The 22806-nt window shown below is 36.7% G+C and overlaps 1 protein-coding gene across 1 annotated transcript; it reads left to right on the top strand.

Moving 5' to 3' along the window:
* Nucleotides 1-1758: 1758 nt before the first annotated feature.
* On the top strand, nt 1759-20681 carry LOC107759690 (uncharacterized). The gene is made up of 5 exons (XM_075231590.1): nt 1759-1818; nt 1906-2055; nt 18120-18554; nt 18687-19518; nt 20203-20681. Exons 1-5 carry the CDS (start codon nt 1759-1761, stop codon nt 20679-20681), a joined length of 1956 nt encoding a protein of 651 aa, XP_075087691.1.
* Nucleotides 20682-22806: the final 2125 nt, after the last annotated feature.

Below are 22806 nucleotides of genomic sequence, written 5' to 3'. Positions count from 1 at the left end.
AACAACGCCGAAATTACGAATCACGTATCGAATCGAATTATGAGTTTTCAAATCTTCCAACTTCTATATTTTGTGTCGAAACGTATCAAATCAATTCCGATTGATCTCAAATTTTGTACACAAGTCATAAATGACATAACAGATCTAAGAAAAGTTTCAGAACTGGATGCCGACTCTGATATCAAAAAGTCAACTCCCCGGTCAAACTTTCCAAAAATTCAACTTTCGCCATTTCAAGCAAAATTTCACTACGGACTTCCAAAAAATTTTCCGGATATGCTCCTAAGTCCAAAATAACCATACAGAGCTATTGGAATCATCAAAACTCCATTTTGGGGTCGTTTACACATAATTCACCATCCGTTCAATTATTTCAACTTAAGTTTCCAAAACAAGAATTGTTCTTTCAATTAAATCTTGAATCATCCGAAAATCAAACTTGACCACCCTCGCAAGTCATAATACACATTTCAAAGCTGATCAAGACCTTAAGCGGCCGAACGGAATGTAAATTCTTAAAATGACAAGTCGGGTCGTTACAGCAGAGGTGCGCAGTTTCTATGCCGACATGTTCACCGTAGAAGATGACAACATATGCCTGAAAATGAATGTTGTTGATTTTGTGATGGATGAGGTTGTGTTGGGAACAATTCTGGGAATTCCTACTGGTGGCATATCATCCATTGAGGGGACTTGTTCTCCAAACTTCATAAATGCTATTTTGAAGGATGATGCAGTACAGCAGGGGGAACGGGTACACAAGAAGGACCTCCTTCCGGTGTACCAACTATTGTTTAAGATGGTGAACAAGATTTTGCTACCACGCACAGAAAGGCATTCCATTACGTCACGAGCAGACCTTTCCTCATGGAAGCAGTGGATGCATACTCCATTATCAATCTGCCGGGCATCATGATTGAGTGGCAGATTTTAAGAATGGTAATCATGGGTTGCCCTACGAGTTCTTACTCACTATGGTATTTAAATTCTTCAAGGTCCCTTTGGGAAAAGCTACAGTGGCTACTCACAAGCAGACCTTCTCCAAGACCACCTTAGAAGAGTGTGAGTGCATCGATAAGAAATGAGGGGTTAGCAGCAATTTAATTATCTCTTAACTTATTGGAGCTTAGAATCTTGCCAATGAAGAGATAAGGAAGATGAAGGCACGGAATGTTATTCAAGAGGGACAGCTAAGTCAGGCCCAGGAGGCACCTGGTTCCAGCAGTACACAGGGTGCAGAGTTTTGCCCGTCTGACCAAGGAAAATGCTGATCTCAGGAAACAGGTCGAGGACCTGAAGGAGAGGTTGCCTAATGAGCAAGTGTCAGCAAATGCTCGAATGGATATCCTCCTTAGAACCCTTGCCTCTTCATCTCTGCCTTCCCTTCCAGTGCTCCTTAAAATCGTTCCCTTCCCAGTGTCTAGTTCAAGTTGTCTATCCTCTATTTTGGTCCTTTTATTTTGTTGTGTGTAGTGGCTGGTACTTTTTTAGTTGTTTTATTTTGTGCATGGTTGTGTAACAAATGGTACTGCTAATTCTTCTCCCTTTTATGAACAATTTATTAGAATCCCGTCCTTTTTACTATGCATGCTATACTTTTATGCTCTATTTTTAGCCATGTTTGTGTGCACACATGTGGTATGAGTTAACCATGCTAGACTTCGTTTTGCTTATTACTTATGAATAATCTTTTTATGATGCCAAAAGGGGAAAAATTAATTGAGGGGGAACAAGTTAAGGGGGAATACAGGACATACTATGGTACTTTGGTCTTTGGCTCTCAGGGGGAACTGTTCTCAGGGGGAACTTGTATTACAAGTTTGTCATCATTAAAAAGGGAGAAATTGATAGGCTATGTGCCCTGTTATGTTTTGATGATCTAACAAACTTAATGATGAGAACCAGATGGGGAACCTGTTACACATCCTCAAAGTGCTCAAGAACAATAAGTATCAAGTGAGACACAAGTTCCAACAATCAGAGTCAAAGAGACGACAGGAGGAACAGATGGACATCAGTTCCCTTGCTGACTATTCCAGTCAACTGCTCACAGCTGTAAAGTTGCTGCAACTGTTCCTTTGCACACACGCAACAGTATGACCAGTGTAGCAACCACCTTCTAGGACATGCCTTGTATCAGATATTTCTTGCATCATCCAAGTGACATCACTTGTGCAATATTAACATGAAGCAAAGGAAAAACAACACACTTGCACATTCCAGAATTAATCAAGCTTCCTCTCAAGTATGTTGCTTACTTGCAAGTGATTTCGAGGATTCAAGAACAAAGAATAACATAACGAAGGACCAGTTTCCAGCACTGTATTATTATATGTCCCTAGTTGTGTTGTACCTTTGTTAGTGTGATTTACTTGTAAATCCTACATAGCTTAGCTAGAAGCATTGTATAGGAAACCAATTGTAAAACCATAAACCTCGTGTTTGTGTCTTGGCTAGAGTTAGTCGAGTTGTGAACTTTATAATAGAGTTATTACAAAGAGGCTTGTAATAGAGTTATTACAAGTGAGTGAGGGATTAAGAGTTTAATTCCTAGGTTACAATAATTTGTAATCTAAAAGTTGCTCTGTTAGTGAAGTTGAAATCCAACGAGTGTAGGTCATGGTTTTTAATCCCGTGAGTTAGGAGTTTTTCACGTAAAACTCTGATATGTCATTTACTTATCACTTTGTGTGTGCCCTGTGGGAACTGATAGAGAACCCGATTCTTTATACAGTTTGATGGACCCTAAATTTCTATCACGCTCTTCATGGTCGCTATAAGCACATCAAGGTTGATTCTTATTTTGTTAGAGAACGTGTCTCCCATGGTGATCTAGTTGTTGATTATATACCCACTCAGCTGTAGCATTTGGCTCAATCGCAACTGGTGCAGATTCTTGCCCTTTGGTATACAATAATGCTCCATTCTGAAAAAACCAAGTGATAGAGGAAGGATAATATTGTTCATCAGGATGGAAATAATACAAAGGAGAGTAGGCTTGAAACAGTGCTTGAACTTGGTTCAAATTTGGCATAGCAGATAAATTAGCTTTGACATTTTTCAAACAAGCTAATGAATCTGCAGTTCCATTATTTGAAGCAACAAAAGCACCTTAATTAAAAAAATGTGCCTACAAACAAACCCCCAAATCAACGTTTGGTACTCCTCACTAAAAGTCACATCCCTTCATTCAAAACTTATCTTCAAATTTGATATTATTATCTATGGATAGAGTAAATTGTATCTTGGACTGAGAAGAATAAGTGAAGAGAGATTAATAGATAATCATGATGAATTATTTCTCTTTTCGCCATAAAAGCCTTTATCCCCTCTATAAGAAGATTGCCTTGTGTGGAAGGTTGACTCTGAACTTCAGTCAATGGGAGGAATCCCCTTATCTAAGGTTCTTTGTATGGCACTCTAAACTCTCTTTCTTACGCGAGACAGAAAGTGTAACTACCGAAGCTCTTTCAACTTGTCCTGTCTTTGGATAAGTATTGCGGTTAAGTCAGTTAACAAGATGAGAGTCGGAAAATAGAAATAAGAACTGTCAAGTGATTCTTGAATGCTTCTACTTATGTAGATGGAGTCCAGTTTAGAATAATAAAAAGATCCATGGCTTTCACTAATGCAACAAATTGAAATTCTCTTCTGCTTATCCATTGGCAAGATCATCATTGCCACATGGCCAACACACGAAGGAAGAACAGAAAATTTCTCATAAGTATGTGAAAGGATTCAAATCGAAGGGATGCGCCTCTTCAGAAAATTAGAAGATTTTTCCCCTACAAGACATGACTTTAACTACAGGAATGACCACAGCATCAAAGCAACAAATCAAAAAGAGACTGTCGAAAAATTCAGATTTTATTTTCTTAAACTCACTCCTCTATACAATTTAATTTCCTAACATTGTGATTTTGGAAGCATTAAATACATATTTGTTGTATTAAAGAAAGACATATTAGTTAATAGTACAATTAACTTATTCTATTGCTAAGTTAAAATCCATTAACTTATACTATGGTATATTCATAAATTATTTGAAAGTTTACTTTCAAGTTAAAGGATGATACAAAGTGAAATGTATTTTTTGGAAGATCATGTCCAAACTTGAAAATTTAAGATCATGATAATAAATTATATTTGTATTTAAACATTACAACTTTTCTCCATACGCATTGTATGTGTGTCACGACCCAAAAGTCCCACCACGGGCGTCGTGATGTAAGCCAATTATAATCATAATTCAAGCTAATCTTTTTTTTAAAAATATATAATTTAATACAACCTCCCAAGACTGGTAATATTGAGTTACGAACTCTAACTGAATACATGGAATTATCTCGGGGGTCTAATATGCAATATTGTTCGAATAAGAAATTAACAGTACAATAAAATGGAAAGACTCTAAGGGACTGCGATGACCAAGCAATCCTGCCTTGAATCCTTGCGATCATACTCTAATCCCTGTCCGAATCCAATATCTCCAATACCTGGCTCTGCACAAAAATATGTAGAAGTGTAGTATGAGTACACCACAATCAGTACTAAGTAAGTATCAAGACTAACCTCAGTAGAGTAGTGATGAGGTACAGTCAAGACACTCACTAGTCAAATAACCTGTGCAATATAACATACAAAAATAATAGAAAATAAATAGCAGTGATAGCAACACCAATCAACCAGTGATTTAAACAGCAAGGCAACAGGAACACCATAAATATTGTTCAAACGAATAATAAATACAGGTACAACAAATTAACCAAGTCGTTCAAAATATACATCTTTTATTTATAAGTTTTTCAATAAAAGTCTCTAGAATATAATCCTTTCCAATAAATATATTTCGAATATACTTCCTCCAAATAAATATCTTTCCATTATAATTCTTTCAAATAAATATCTTTCGAATATAATTCTTTCAAATATAATACTTTCAAGTAAATATCATTCAAATATGATTCTTTCAAGTAAATGCAAATATAATTCTTTCAAATAAAAGTCACCATGTGACAACTCATTTAACTTCCCTGGTGTGAGAAATATATTAAACATATCACATCAAATGGCACGGCAACACCCTTCGTGCATTTATCTCTTTCTCACCATGCATACATATAACAATACCAACTAGGTGGGAGAAAATTCAATAACAATAAAAGAAATAAAGTGGGAGGCACACAGTAAGCAACAACGACTACAAGTCACATAAAAAAAATAGGCGCATAATAACATCTCAAGATAAAGGCATGAATGTATACACAACAATATGATATCACAATATAATGTATGTCTCTCGTCCTTGCCTGCACGGAAACACCCTTCGTGCCATGAATATATGATAATATAAAAATAATGGCACGACATCACCCTTCGTGCTTTTACTCTCATCCTCACCTGATAATATAAATGAAATGGCACGGCATCACCCTTCGTGCTTTACACTCTCAATGGTACGGCATCACCATTCGTGCTTTACACTCTCAAATGGCACAGTATCACCCTTCGTTCTATACATTCTCCCTCACATGATAATATAACTCAAATGGTACGGTATCACCCTTCATGCTTTACACTCTCAAATGGCACGGCATCACCCTTCGTGCTTTACACTCTTCCTTACCAAGCACATGTATATCATTAACAAGCAAGGTAGGAAGCATAAATAACATCAAGCAGAGTGTTTAAACCACAATACAATACAATAATTCATATCATAATTTGCCATTGACCACAACCAAATTCCAAATATGTAGCAGAATCTATAAATTTCTCAACAAATAGCCTAAGGCTCCACGCAACGTATATAAAACCTCAAAACAATCAACAGAGATAGAAAATACTCAGTATAGGGCATCACCTTCATTAATATAAATTCTTAATAATTATATAAATACCTCTTCTTAAGCTTATTTAATTAATTATTTACACATAGAAAATTCATAATGAAATTAATTTCCAAGAAATATCAAATCATCAATTCATGGAATCCACATAAATATACAAGTCATAATCACATCAAATTGTCATATAAAAATAAATTCAACAAACACGAATTGAGGCATGGCAAAATAGATGATTTAATAAATGCCAACAATTATCCAATTTACTACACAATATGCCTAAGACCTTAACCCAATATATTTTGCACATATAAGCCCGAGTACGTACTCGTCACCTCGTATACACGGCTTTTCATATTTCACAAATGGCACATAAGACTCGATGCCTAAGGGGTAATTCACTCACTCAAGGTTAGGCAAGATACTTACCTTTTTGAAGTTAAGCCGATATTTCAAAATCACCTTCTTACTTGAATTAACCTCCAGACCGCTCAAATCTATCCAAATTAATTGTACAACTTCAATAATATTCATCGGAAATAATTCCGGATAATAAAACGTCGACTTAAAAATTTATTCTAAAAAGACAATAAAAGTTAACGAGGGGCCCGCCTCTCGGAATCCGACATAATTTTCAAGAAATCCGAACACCCATTCCGATACGAGTTCAACCATACTAATTTTATCGAATTTCAATGACAAATCGTCCTCCCAATCTTGAATTTTCGTTTTTAAAAAGTTTTACAAAAATCTTGATTTCTTCCATTTAAATCCGAAATAAATAATGAATATAATCATAGAATCATGAAGTATAATCACTTTCGGATACAGAACACTTACCCCAATCCATATGGTGAAAATCGCCTCAAACATCGCTTCAATCTGAGCTCCATTGCTCCAAATATGTTAAAAGTCGTTGAAACCTCAAAATATAGCTACTGCCCAGGTATTTACTCTTCGTGATCGCGAAGTACAACTTTTCTCAGCCCAAAATTTGTCTTTCGCGATCGCGGAAAATGCTTCGCGATCGTGAAGAACAAGTTCCCAACTCTTCTAGGCAGCCTCTAGTATAATGGTCATAACATTTTGTACAAAATTTCAAATTACAAATGGTTTAACTTTGTGAAATTTAGACACCAAGGGCTGCAACTTTCATGTTTTACTCATCTCCCAGTTCCTTATAGATTTCAAGATATAAACTCCCAAAATCGGATCAGTGTAGCAGGATTTTCCTCTACGCGATCGCGAAAAGGCTTTTGCGATCGCGATTCACAGTGTCCAAACAACAAAATTGCTCTTCACGATCGCGACCGTTTGTCCACGATCGCGATGCATACCTCTATGGCCAAAACCCAGCAACTAAAAATGGCCTAGAAATGGTCCGAAATCGCCCCGAAACTCACCTGAGCCACTCGGGACCCCATCCGAACATACCAACAAGTCTCAAAACATATTACGGACTTAGTCGAAACCTCAAATCACATCAAACTAACGCTAAAACTATGAATCATACCCCAATTTAAGTTTAATGAAACTAAGAAATTTCAACTTCTACATTCAACGCCGAAACCTATCAAATCAAGTCCGATTGACCTCAAATTTTGCACACAAGTCATAAATGACATAACGGACCTATAAAAAATTTTAGAACTGGATTCCGACCCCAATATCAAAAAGTCAATACCACGGTCAAACTTCTAACTTAAACTTCATATTTTCGCCATTTCAAGTCTAATTTAACTACGGGCTTCCAAATAATTTTTCGGGCACACTCCTAAGTCTAATATCACCATACGAAGCTATTGGAATAATCAAAACTCTATTCCGGGGTCGTTTACTCAAAAGTCCAACTCTGGTCAACTCTTTTCATTTAAGCTTCAAATATGAGAATTGTTCTTTCAATTTAATCCCGAATCTTCCGAAAATCAAACTCGACCACACCCGCGGGTCATAATACATATTACGAAGCCGCTCGAGACCTTAAGTCACTGAACGGGGCATAAATTCTTAAAACGATAAGTCGGGTCGTTTCATTCTCCATCTCTTAAACATACGTTCGTCCTCGAACGTGCCAGAAATCTTTCTGAGGACACTAAATTACTGAGTGTATTCTTACACACATACTCGCGGGTGATTCTATGTTCCACAATTTAACATGGGTCCGACAACACCATCTTAGTTGAGATTATTCTTTTATCCATACTTATAAACTTTAAAACCAATTTCTTATACTCTAAACATTTTCAAAAGGCCTGATTTTAACATCAACGTACGGTATTAGTCTCAATTGGCTATAGCAACTCGTGCCTACGCACACATCAACTTTCTTGATAGTTTTGAAGTACTTCAAAAAATTTTCGGGGTGTTACATTCTCCCCCACTTAGGATCATTCGCCCTTGAATGAGAAGTAGAGTCCGCCCTCAAACACATAACATAATTTATCTCTTCTTTCACAAGTCTCAATCCCCCAAATTTTACTAACTCCTAAATTTTTCAGAAATTTCGGCAGAGTCTCTCCTGTAAATGGGGCCTATCCACCTGCCAGAGTAGCACCAAAACAACTTCTAACAACCCAACAAAGCACCACGATGTATATATTAATAATACTAATCTCAGCATTACAAGTACCGCATTATCATAATGATATCAGGACATGAAGCATATCATATGTATGCCCATCACTACATCTCTGGTCTTAATAGTTGTTCATAATCGATTACAACATCGCCAATTAACCTCATATTAACCAAAACCTCGTTTTGAATTTTCACAACACTGACAGCAAAATGTGAGGCATGAAGACCTCATAACTATTTACCCGACTTAACGAGTCACATTTAACGCCGCCTGGGCACTCACCTCATAGGCTAAAACTCAATATTTGCCTCACAATTATGGATAAATATGCACACATAAAAGAATTATCAAATAAGCCTAACAGGCATGACTCCTTATTAATACTATAGTACAAGTTTTAATTTCACAAAGGGAGAATTTAAACACATAAACTTTCATCACAAGGATCTTGTCCTTATATAACTTCCACCATGGATTGTAGCCCAATTTAAATATTTCACATCATATAAAAATGCGAGAATCTCGTTCTCAACTCCGAATCACAAGTATTTCGCACATTGTGCCAACTAAAATTTTTAATTTCCTTTCTTTCTTCCTTTTAATAAATTTCGTAAATAATTTTTTTCTCAACACATAATGAACCCTCATATCGGTAGAGCATATAATTCATAAAATTGAATTCAATTATTCTGAAATCACATCGAAACCCACTGTAGAGAGTAATAGAAAGTTACCTTTGGACTCATAGCCCATAATAATGTATAAAACAAAAATGATACACACGGGCTAACACCATAAAATCTCCCAACATGGATAAACACGGGAGTGGAGTACAAATTCACTAATCCACCATATATAAGGAGCATGAAAGGAGTTCTCACCTCGATAATCAGAATCAAATCAAAATAAGAATGGTGCTCCTTTTATTATAAATTAAATCATATCTTTAACTACACCATCTGGTGTATCGACCTCAGCCAATTCATAGCAATTATATCAATGGGTCGGGCCTCCACCTCTTAGGCGCCCTCTACCCGTCTGTCCCCCGCCCCTAACTGGCTATGCACGTAGAGTATTAACTGGAATAAAGCTTGTAGCCTGAGTGTTCTGATGAAATCTACCCCTCCCAAGTCTGGGACAATTTCTCTTGATGTGTCTAGTATCACCACTCTCATAACAACCCCTATGAGGGCGCGGCTGCTCATATTGAATCTCTGTCGGATAACTGGAATAACCACTATAAGAACCTCGTACCGATGGTGCACTAAAAGTATTAACTGAAGCACTACGAGTATTCTGAATTGCGGACTGGGCTGACCGACTGCCCGAGCCTCCGCCATGATGAGTCATAGCTGTAGAGTAGAATCCACTAAATCCTCCAGAGTTTCGAGACCTTTTGGCCTCCTTAGCCTCCTTTCCCTCACTTCGGACACGTTCTAGCATCTTATAAATCTCTACTACTTGCTGAAATGGAATGTCAGTCTGCAACTCTCGAGCCATACATATTTTAAAATCCTAATCGAGCCCTTCAATGAATCTACGGACTCGCTCTCTAACTGTACAAAATGAGATAGGTTCATGACGGGCTAACTCACTGAACCTGATGGCATTGCCCTGACACAACCCTTCAAACTCTGTGCGCCACGCATCCCAGAGAGTCTGGGGAACAAACTCTTTCAAAATATCTCTGAAAATTGAGTCGAAGTTGGTGGTGTTGCATCGACTAGTCTATCCTCATCATAAACTTGCCACCATTGATATACTGCTCCTGACAGCTAAAATATAGTAAAGGAAATTCCGCTCACTTCTACAATACCCATGGCGCGGAGAATACGGTGACACTTTCCTAGAAATCCCTGAGCATTCTCGGTAGCTGTGCCACTAAAGTAGGTTGACTATATCTCTTAAACCTCTCAAGCCCCTTTTGTTCTTCTAATGCCTCTGGCCTGACCTCAGACATGACCGGAATAACAGGTTGTACCGGCACCACACTAGAACTTGACCAATGTAGACATGCTGCTCTGGAGTACGGGCTGTAGGAGTCTGAGCTCCTCCCCAATCTGTGAAATATTTGGTGCAACGGAGATCAACCCTGCTTGAGTTACTATACCAAATATGTTCAGGAATTGTGCTAAAGTCTCCTAAAATCCTGGGGTAACAACAGGTGCTTCCGGTACCTGTCCCCTGACCGGAGCTACTGGCGGCTCCTCAATTGTTACTCTGATAGGTGCTCTAGTTGCGACACGTGCCCTTACTCGGCCTCTACCTTGGCTTCTACCTCGGCCCCGACCTCTTGCGGCTCTAGCAATGTGCGCGGGGGTTTGCTCAGCTGACCCGGTAGTACGTGTCCTCACCATTTGTAAAAGAATATAGATACAAAGTCTCAAATTCCAAAATCAACAAATTCCGCACGACAGGAATGAAAGAAGTAGAAATTTCCTAACAGTTCTGTAGACTCTCGAAGATAAGTACAGACGTCTCTGTACCAATCCACAAGACTCTACTAGACTCATTCGTGACTCGTAGAACCTATGAACCTGGCTCTGATACCAACTTGTCACGACCCAAAAATTTCACCACAGGCGTCGTGATGGCACTTAGTCTCTAAGACTAAGCCAATTATAATCATAATTACAGCCATTTTTCTAAAACAAATAATTTAATACAACCTCCCAAGACTGGTAATAATGAGTCACGAACTCTAACTGAATACATGGAATTATCTCGAGGGTCTAATATACAATACTGTTCAAATAAGAAATTAACAGTACAATAAAATGGAAAGACTCCAAGGGACTGCGACGACCAAGCAATCCTGCCTTGAATCCTTGCGATCATACTCTAATCCCTGTCTGAATCCAACATCTCCAATACCTGACTCTGCACAAAAATATGCAGAAGTGTAGTATGAGTACACCATAATCGGTACTCAGTAAGTATCAAGACTAACCTTAGTGGAGTAGTGACGAGGTACAGTCAAGACACTCACTAGTCAAATAACCTATGCAATATAACATACAAAAATAATAGAAAATAAATAGCAGTGATAGCAACACCAATCAACTAGTGATTTAAACAGCAAGGCAACAGGAACACCATAAATATTGTTCAAACGAATAATAAACACAGGTACAACCAATTAATCAAGTCCTTCAAAATATACATCTTTTATCTATAAGTTTCTCAATAAAAGATTCTAGAATATAATCCTTTGCAATAAATATATTTCGATTATACTTCCTCCAAATAAATATCTTTCCATTATAATTCTTTCAAATAAATATCTTTCGAATGTAATTCTTTCAAGTAAATAACTTTCAAATATAATTCTTTCATGTAAATATCTTTCAAATATGATTCTTTCAAGTAAAAGTCACCATGTGATACCTCATTTAACTTCCCTAGTGTGAGAAATATATTCAACATATCACATCAAATGGCTCGGCAATACCTTCATGCACTTGTCTCATTCTCACCCAATGTGTATATATATATAGACCAAATTAATTGGCACGGCAACACCCTTCGTGCATTTATCTCTTTTTCACCGTGCATACATATAATAATACCAACTAAGTGGGAGAAAATTTAATAACAATAAAAAAATAAAATGGGAGGCACACTGTAAGCAACAACGACTACAAAAGTCACATAGAAAATATAGGCGCACAATAACATCTCAAGATAAAGGCATGAATGTATACACAACAAAACGATATCACAATATAATGTATGTCTCTCGTCCTCGCCTGCACGGAAACACCCTTCGTGCCATGAATATATGATAATATAAAAATAATGGCATGGCATCACCCTTCGTGATTTTACTCTCATCCTTACCTGATAATATAAATGACATGGCACGGCATCACCCTTCGTGATTTACACTCTCAATGGCACGGCATCACCATTCGTGCTTTACACTCTCAAATGGCACGGCATCACCCTTCGTACTTTACACTCTCCCTCACATGATAATATAATTCAAATGGCACGGCATCACCCTTCGTGCTTTACACTCTCAAATGGCACGGCATCACCCTTCGTGCTTTACACTCTTCCTTACCAAGCACATGTATATCATTAACAAGTAAGGTAAGAAGCATAAATAATATCAAGGAGAGTGTTTAAACCACAACACAATACAACAATTTATATCACAATTTGCCACTCACCACAACCAAATTCCAAATATGTAGCAGAATCAATAAATTTCTCAACAAATAACCCAAGGCTCCACGTAACGTATATAAAACCTCAGAACAATTAACAGAGATGGAAAATACTCAGTATAGGGCATCGCCTTCATTAATCTAAATTTTTAATAATTGTATAAATACCTCTTCTTAAGCTTATTTAATTAATTATTTGCAGATAAAAAATCCATAATGAAATTAATTTCCAAGAAATATCAAATCATCAATTCACGGAATCCACATAAATATACAAGCAATAATCACATCAAATTGTCATATAAATATAAATTCAACAAACACGAATTGAGGCATGGCAAAATAGATGATTTAATAAATGCCAATAATTATCCAATTTACTACACAATATGCCTAAGACCTTAATCCAATATATTTTGCACATATAAGCCTGAATACGTACTTGTCACCTCGCGTACACGGATTTTTATATTTCATAAATGGCACATAAGACTCGATGCATGAGGGGTAATTCCCCCACTCAAGGTTAGGAAAGATACTTACCTTTTTGAAGTTATGCCGATATTCCAAAATTGTCTTCTTGCTTGAATTGACCTCCGGACCGCTCAAATCTATCCAAATTAATTGTACAACTTCATTAATATTCATCGGAAATAATTCCGAATAATAAAACGTCGACTTAAAAAAATTTCTAAAAAGTCAACAAAAGTCAATGCGGGGCCGCCTCTCGAAACCCGACATAATTTTCACGAAATCCAAACACCCATTGCGATACGAGTTCAACCATACAAATTTTATTGAATTCGAATAACAAATCGTCCTCCCAATCTTGAATTTCCGTTTTTGAAAAGGTTTTAAAAAATCTTGATTTCTTCCATTTAAATCCGAAATAAATGATGAATATAACCATAAAATCATGAAGTATAATCACTTTCAGATATAGAACACTTACCCAAATCCATATGGTAAACATTGCCTCAAATATCGTTTCAATCCGAGCTTCATAGCTCCAAATATGTTAAAAATGGCTGAAACCTCGAAATAAAGCTATTGTCGAGGTATTTACTCTTCGCGATCGCAAAAAATGCTTCACGATCGAGAAGCACAACTTTTCTGAGCCCAAAATTTGCCTTTCGCGATCGCGGAAAATGCTTCGCGATCGTAAAGAACTAGTGCTCAACTTTTTCAGGTAATCTCTAGTATAATGGTCATAACATTTTGTACAAAACTTCAAATTATAAATGGTTTAACTTTGTGAAAACTAGACACCAAGAGCTACAACTTTCATGTTTTACTCATCTCCCAGTTCCTTATAGATTGCAAAATATAAACTCCCAAAGTCGGATCAGTGCAGCAGGATTTTCCTCTACGCGATCGCGAAAAGGCTTCTGCGATCGCGATTCACAGTATCCAAACAACAAAATTGCTCTTCGTGATCGCGACCGTTTGTCCGCGATCGCGATGCATACCTCTATGGCCAAAAATCAGCAACTAAAAATGGCCTAAAAATGGTCTGAAATCGCCCTGAAACTCACCTGAGCCACTCGGGACCCCGTCCGAACATACCAACAAGTCTCAAAATATATTACGGACTTAGTCGAAATCTCAAATCACATCAAACTAACGTTAAAACCACGAATCATACCCCAATTCAAGTTTAATGAAACTAAGAAATTTCAACTTCTACATTCGACGCCGAAACCTATCAAATCAAGTCCGATTGACCTTAAATTTTGCACACAAGTCATAAATGACATAACAGACCTATAAAAATTTTCAGAACTAGATTCCGACCCCGATATCAAAAAGTCAATTCCCCGATCAAACTTCCAATTTAAACTTCATATTTTCGTCATTTCAAGCCTAATTTAACTACGAGCTTCCAAATAATTTTCCGTACTTACTCCTAAGTTTAAAATCACCATACGAAACTATTGGAATAATCAAAACTCCATTCCGGGGTTGTTTGCTCAAAAGTCAATTCTCTGGTCAACTCTTTCCATTTAAGTTTCTAAATAAGAATTGTCCTTTCAATTTATTTTCGAATCTTCCGAAAATCAAACTCGACCACACCCGCAGGTCATAATACATATTACGAAACTGCTCGAGACCTTAAGTCACTGAACGGGGCATTAATTCTTAAAACGACAAGTTGGGTCGTTACAACTCATTTAGTACACACGATTCTAGAAATACAATCAATATTATTTAACCATATTATTCTTTTTGAAATTAAATTTACATATACTAAATCAAAAATAAAGATATTTTTATAACTAAATATAAAGGTTCATGTTTCGAGATATAGTTTACATGTTAGTAATGTGAAATCACTTATTGGAGAAGAACGGAGCAGGATAAAAAAAGAGATAATAGTTATAAATAAAATGTAAGTTAAAATTACACAAGTTTTCATGAAAAAAGTTCATTTGATGTACTATATAGATAAGTTAATATAATTTTAAATATATAGGTATATGATCATATAGATATACTTTATGGGGAGATGATTTTGCTGAATATGACAATAAAAATTTTGAAAATTTTGTTAGAATCTCAATTTACAAAGATATGATGCCAACAATCTTATGTACACATATATCTTACTTTATGGAGTAAATTTTTACTACTAAATTTCTTTATTTCTTCTTTAACTAGGAAATTTGTCAACAAAAGTCATAGTCATAATAATGAAAAAGCAATCTAAATAGATGACAAAAATATACACCATGAACATCATCTATTAAAAAAAATGAGATACGCTTCATTACATATTTTTATCTCATAAAATTAAAATAAGTAAAAGAAAAACATTATATAATTAATTTTGATTATTCTTTTTCGTAATTTCAGAAGATATCCAACAAGTAGTCACCATACGATTCATATTGATCATTCACAAAAAAAAAATATTTACTTTATTTTTTCATTTATAATACTTGCCCAAAGCTTTGGTTTACTATAATCGATACTATTGTAAAATCATAGATTACTTCGACATCATATGCAGAGAAATTAGTATATATATATATATATATATATATATATATATATATATATATATATATATATATATATATATATATATATGCAAGAATTATGTTCTTGGCGGACTGGGAAAATTAAACTTTTGTTTTTGTTACATTGCGTAGATAAGCATCAATTCTGATAGGCATAATTTACAATATCTAATTTGTATCTATATGTCACGACGCAACTCCCACCACAGTCGCAACGGCACCTAACACTACTCGTCGGGCAAGCCAACAGTCACATAATAGTTAAATATTTGAATAAACATGGTTTAATAAACTTATCAGCGGAAATATCATAATTATCTTAAAAATAATACGAAACTGTTGCAACCATCCCCAAAATCTGATGTCAACGAGTTCATGAGCATTACTGAGTACCAAAATACAACCAAACCCTTAGTACAATTATCTGGACAATAGAACAATAATAAGAGAAATAAAGGAAAGAGAGTCAGGGTTTGCGGACGTCATAGCAACTACCTCGAAGTCTCCAAATGCTAGTACTAACACGTGTCACACCTCCTTTTTCCAGGAAAAAGAATTTTTCCAATTTAAGTGACATTATTGAAAAGGGATTAATTTAGGGTCGCCACTTGAATAATTAATGTGTCACAAGCCACTGGTTTATTTTAAATCTCAATTAAAGGAAGTTTGACTCTTTTTAAGTCTGCGAGACATAGAAGACCGGGTAAGAAATTCTACTAACTCAGGAGAAGGTGTGAGGCACTCCCGAATTCTGTGGTTTTAGCACGGTCGTTTTACAATCATAACTTGGCTTGATTATCTAATTATTTCGTATTTTAAAGACCTATGTGTATTTTTGCCTTTTTACCGCTTTTAATTACCTGATTATTGAATTATGGAACTAATCTTTGAAATGAATCAAGTGTGTGTTTATCCGTCTTATTCGTGTATTAAAATCATGTTACGCACACGTGTACACAATTAATAACACTATATTTATTGTTAAGATTGTTTGGCTAAAGTCGCACGAACGCGTACTCTGATTTATTTTGGGGTCATATTATATCACGCGAACGTATACATAATCACGATAATAAATTAAAGTGCGGCTTAAATCATTCCACGAATATTCAAGAGATAATTACTTTACCTAGAGTTCAAGATTGCATGTGAAAGGCTCAAACGTTATGGAGTTTTTGTCGAAGTGCATACATCAGTGGATTACTACACCGAATTTAGGAAATCATTTGATTTTACAATTTAGGAGATTAGTGCCTTGCCTATATAAACATTTTTTTTAAAGCATGAAACTGTCGTGAATCTATGTGATCCTAAATTGAGGTCCAATTGTCTTTTCATTTTTTTTAGAAATAAAAGGTTTGTTAGTATTAAACACAAAAGCAATCTTTATTTGACTCGTGCTAACTGGTCTGGCCAAATGCATACTTCAATTCCAAACGTCAATGTAAACCACAAACCAAGCTAAGTAATAAATATCACGGATTACTAATCTAAAATCAAGTTTCATGCCTCTTACATTATTTTCCTGAAAATAGCTGCTCGTGTGATGATTGTTTTCCTTCTCCTCTCCAAACGAATCCTCAACTCACAAGGAGATAGCCATTAGGCTACCGTCACAAGTCGAATGTGGCTAACCGCTAACACAATATTCAAATAGATGAACAGTCAGTTAGTTAATCACTGTTTGTATGCTTGAAACATGACTCATCAATTATTATCGACAAACAAAGATCTAAATTAATCCAGCCTTACTTAATAGCTTGGACATTTAACTAGAACATATCAATAGGCAATTATTGAACCAACATAGCATAACACATTAGTTTTGGGGGTTAAAGTGTATAAGTGGAAACTTGTAACTTAATTATCTCTAGTCGGTTAGTTGGTTATTACTGTGTATATATAGGTTTTAGCTTCTTCTTTGAGACTTAATCTGTACATTTGCAGAGATATGAAAATGGCTCCACTTTGAGCTCGATCTCTCTCTCGTTCTTCTAGAACCTTCCAATTGCTTGCATGTGCACTTTTTCTTCTTCGTAGATTGCTTAATATGGTATCAAAGCCTTCCAATTAAGCTTCGATGACCAGTTCTGCTCTCGGATTCAGTGTTCTTCTCCATTGACGACCTAAATTTCAGAGCTAGCATTTTTCAATTCAGAGTAAAATGGCAATTGATGAAGCAACGAGTGATGACATAGTACTAAGTCACAATCATCCTCTGTATTTGCGACCTTAGGATTCGCCAGGTGGGCATCTGATTGAATTCAAACTATTAGGCACTGAAAATTACAATTTGTGGTGTCGATCCATGAGAATTGGACTTTTTACGAAGAATAAAATCGGATTTATTGACGGTACTTGTCGCAAGGAAAATTTTAAGAAGAATCTTTATGATCAGTGGGAAAGATGCAATGCCTTTGTTTTGTCGTGGATTATGAATGCAGTAACAAAAGAGTTGTATAGCAGTGTGGTTTATGCATCCTCTGCACATAATGTGTGAAAGGATTTGAAGGAGAAATTCGATAAAAGGAACATATTGCGGATTTACAATTTACTTCAGGAAATCGCGGGTTTTAAGCAAGGATTATCACCCGTATCAACTTATTATTCTAAGCTCAAGGATCTGTGGGATGAGTACGATGCTATGGCCCCTACTCCATCGTGTCCGCGTCCAGAATCGAAGGTGTTTCTAGAGCACATTCAACATCAGCGTTTGGTGCAATTTCTAAGTAGACTGAACGAGTCATTTGGCCGAGCAAAGGGTCAGATCATGCTTATGATTCCTACACCTACTATCAATGAGGCCTATGGGATGGTAGTTCAGGATGAGAGTCAACGAGCAAAGACAATGAATATTAATGGCTTGGAGATGGGAGCTGCGGCTGTGGCATACAACTCAGGACAAGGATTTCCTGGTGGCTACAAGCAGAAAGCTCAGGTATTCTGTGAATATTGCAAATTAAAAGTACACACTAAATATATTTGTTACAAGTTGGTAGGTTGCCCACCTGACTACAAGCAAAAGAAGAAATCTTTTAGAAGAAATATAGTAGCAGCACACAATGCATAGGTTGACTATTCCAAAGGACCAACAGGCCAAGGAAGTCCTGGAGTAGCAACTTCAGGGAACTTCTTCACAGAGGAACAATATAAACAACTACTTCAACTGCTCAACCAGAACACAACACCTGTTGAAATAGCAGCTCATGCCAAGGACACATGTATACCATTGTCACTCTTGAGCAGAGTTCAGCAGGATAAGTGGATCATAGACTCAGGTGCCACTAACCATATGGTGTCTAGTTTGGATTTTTTCACTGATTTTATAAATATTCCTAAAGGAGAAAGTAGGAAAGTGCAGTTGCCAACTGGTGAAACTAGTAGGATTATGCACCTAGGATCCTCTAATATTCTGAATGGTGTGCAAATTAAAAATGTCATATATGTGCCACAGTTTAGGTACAACTTACTATCTGTTTCACAACTTACAAGGGACATTGGATGCTTCATTGCCTTCTTTCCTGCTTGGTGTGTCTTCCAGGACATTTGCAATGGGAAGGTGAAGGGGATTGGTAAGCTGGAGAAAGGACTCTATGTGTTGGACCTCAAGCACAAATCAAATCCCAAGTTGCCAATTGGTGTTATTACTTCTGCTTTAGTAATGAATAGAATAAGTAGCTATTTGTGGCATAAAATATTAGGTCACATTCCTTTAGATGCTTTGAAGAGATTACCAGTATTTCACAATAAGACATTTATTGATTGTAATGAACACTGTCCAGTATGTCCTTTAGCAAAGAAGACAAGATTACCTTTTCCTATTAGCAGCAGTAGATGTGATGTTTTTGGTGACCTTATACATGCAAATATATGGGGACCCTTTAAGGTTCCAACTTTTGATGGTAAAAGATATTTCCTGACCATTATTTATGATTTCAGTAGGTATACATGGATCTGCCTCATGAACGCAAAAGATGAATCAGTTGTTGTTTTGAAATACTTTATTTAATTACTAAGAAATAAGTTCTCCACTACTCCTAAAACACTAAGAATAGATAATGGAGGAGAGTTTTTTAACAAGCAGTTGACAGCTTTGTTACATTCTGAGGGGATAGTGCATCAAAGCTCATGTTCATATATTCCTCAACAAAATGGAGTTGTTGAAAGAAGGCATAGGTACATTTTGGATACTGCACGAGCCTTGAGATTCCAAGCTGGATTGCCTTTAAAATTCTAGGGTGAGTGTATTTTAACAGCTGTGTATTTGATTAACAGAGTTCCTTCTAGAATTTTGTCTGGTAAATTACCTTTTGAGCTGGTATTTCACAAGAATTTCACCCTAGATCATCTCAGGATATTTGGCTGCCTGGCTTATGCTGCAAATCTTAAAAGACAACACAAATTCTCACCCAGAGCAGTACCAGCTGTATTTTTGGGTTACTCATTGGTACAAAAGGGTTACAAACTCTATGACTTGCACAATCACTACCCTTTTATGAGTAGAGATGTTATCTTCAAGGAAGATGTGTTTCCTTTTCTCCAATACATGAACAGCCCCATGAAGGATCAATAATTTCCTGTCATAGCTCCAGTCTATGATTCTGACTTTGATGATCTTGTTTTGCCTCTACCTCACCACTCTACCACATCACAAGACACTCCATCATCTGACTTGGAACACCTGGATGATTCTGTTGTTGTCACTCCACCACATATTCCACTCACTGAAGATCTTCAAGGTAGTTCTACCAGTCACACTACTATGCTTCCATTTCCTGATGATCTTCCAAGTAGTCCTACCAATCACATTACTCCAATTCCATTCACTTATGCTCTTCTTTCATATGTTGATGATGACTTAACTGCTGATGGGATCAGAAAGTCTACTAGGCCTTCTAGGCCTCCTATATGGACGAATGATTATGTAGTTAGGCAGACTGCTGGCAAGAGTAAGCCTTGCAATTATCCTATTGCTAACTCTATTAGTTATCAAGCATTGAAGCATGCCTACAGTCAATGCCTTGCAGCTTACTCAGCAGAGATTGAGCCCAGTTCTTTCTCATAAGTAGCTAAGGATCCTAAATGGGTGTCTACAATGAATCAAGAACTTCAAGCCTTGGAAGATAATGAAATATGGAGTATAGTTCTTTTACCTCCTAGGAAGCACCCTATTGGGTGTAAGTAGGTGTTCAAGATCAAGTATAAATCTAATGGAGAGGTTGAAAGATATAAGGCCCGGTTTGTGGCTAAGGGGTACACACAACAAGAGGGGTTGGATTATACAGATACCTTTTCACCTGTGGAAAAAACGGTCACAGTCAGGACCATCATTGCCCTAGCTGCACATCATGGCTGGCTTATCTACCAAATAGACGTTCATAATGCCTTCCTTCAGGGTGATCTTTTGGAGGAAGTGTACATGACCATTCCTCCTGGTTTCTCTCCTACCACTGCAAGGCAGGTGGAGTATCCAGTTTGAAGACTTTACAAGTCCTTCAATGGACTCAAACAAGCCTTCATGCAATGGAATCTTAAGCTCACAAATGCCTTGCATAAAATGGGGTTCACACTAAGTCACTATGATTATTCTCTCTTCAGTAAAAGGGAATGTTGTAGTCAAGTGCTTGTTCTCATCTATGTAGATGACTTATTAGTCACTAGTAGTCATGTTCGGTTGATTGATCAAACTAGAGCAGATTTACAGAGATTCTTCAAAATGAAGACCTAGGGGAGCTGAAATTCTTCCTTGGGATTGAATTTGCAAGGTCCTCTAAAGGCATATATATGAGCCAAAGAAAATATGCCTTGGAGTTGATAGCTGAACTTGGTCTAGCAGGATCAAAACCAGCTAGTACTCCTCTAGAAGTTAATCAGAAGTTGACTACTGTGGTGATGCTGATCATGATCCTGTTTTAAAATATGCAAGTGTATATCAAAGGCTTGTTGGCAGACTGTTATACATGACAATGACTCGACCAGATATCTCTTATGCTGTACAAATACTTAGTTAGTTCATGTATGCTCTTAAACAATCACATCTGGATGCTGCCACCAGAGTAGTGAGGTATATCAAGGCTGCTCTAGGCCAAGGTTTGTTGTTGCCAGTAGAAAGAGATGGACAATTATTAGCATATTGTGATGCAGATTGGGGTGCATGTTTGCACACAAGAAGGTCTGTTACAGGCTATCTAGTGTTCTATGGTGATGCATTGATTTTTTGGAAGTTGAAGAAGCAAGAAACGGTTGCAAGAAATTCAACAGAAGTAGAATTTCGAAGCATGGCTTTAGAAGCAGCAGAGATAGTGTAGCTGACAGGCTTATTCAGTGAACTAGGCCTTGAGATTAAGAGGTTAGTCGCCTTGATGTGTGATAGTAAGGCAGCAACATAAATTGCAACCAATCTTATATTCCATGAGCGTACAAAACACATAGACATTAATTGTCATTTTATCAGAGAAAAGGTGAAAGCTGGAACTATCAAAACTGTGCATGTCAACACTAAAGAGCATATTGAATACATACTAACTAAAGGCTGGGCGGAACTCAGCATGATCATCTACTTGGCAAGCTAGGAGTGAAGAATCTTTTTCTCCCCTCCAGCTTGAGAGGGAGTATTGAACCAACATAGCATAACACATTAGTTTAGGGGTTAAAGTGTATAAGTGAAAACTTGTAACTAATTATCTCTAGTCGGTTAGTTGGTTATTACTGTGTATATATAGGTTTTAGCTTTTTCTTTCAGACTTAATCTGTACATTTGCAAAGATATGTATATTCTTCATCATTGATCTCTCTCTCTCTCTCTCTCTCTCTCTCTCTCTCTCTCTCTCTCTCTCTCTCTCTCTCTCTCTCTCTCTCTCTCTCTCTCTCTCTCTCTCTCGTTCTTCTAGAACCTTCCAATTGTTTGCATGTGCACTTTCTCTTCTTCATAGATTGTTCAATAGAAATAGCATCAGATACAGATCATAAAAGGAAAACAAGCAGATCTGAAAACTAAACTACCAAAATCTGAGCAAACATACACAATTTCAACATGAGCAATCCAAGTTTCATCTATTGATCCAAATAGAACAGATCAATGGGCTATTTACATATGTAAAGCAGAAAACATCAATCAAATGACCAAATAAAGGTCTGGAGAAGAAGATGAAGAAGCTCAGCTACTTATCACAGCAGAAAACAACAATTTC

This window comes from Nicotiana tabacum, chromosome 15, assembly GCF_000715075.1.
Source record: "Nicotiana tabacum cultivar K326 chromosome 15, ASM71507v2, whole genome shotgun sequence".
Lineage (NCBI taxonomy): Eukaryota > Viridiplantae > Streptophyta > Magnoliopsida > Solanales > Solanaceae > Nicotiana > Nicotiana tabacum.
Note: the sequence above shows the minus strand (reverse complement) of the source record. Positions and strands in the feature narration are given on the sequence as shown.

Bases quoted from the DNA above. Each gene is read 5' to 3' on its own strand.
- LOC107759690 (XM_075231590.1), top strand. From the start codon at position 1,759: ATGGTACTTTGGTCTTTGGCTCTCAGGGGGAACTGTTCTCAGGGGGAA. The intron at 2,056-18,119 runs GTAAAGTTGCTG...AATGTGTGAAAG, and splicing joins CCAGTCAACTGCTCACAGCT to GATTTGAAGGAGAAATTCGA. The intron at 18,555-18,686 runs GTATTCTGTGAA...CACAATGCATAG, and splicing joins GCTACAAGCAGAAAGCTCAG to GTTGACTATTCCAAAGGACC.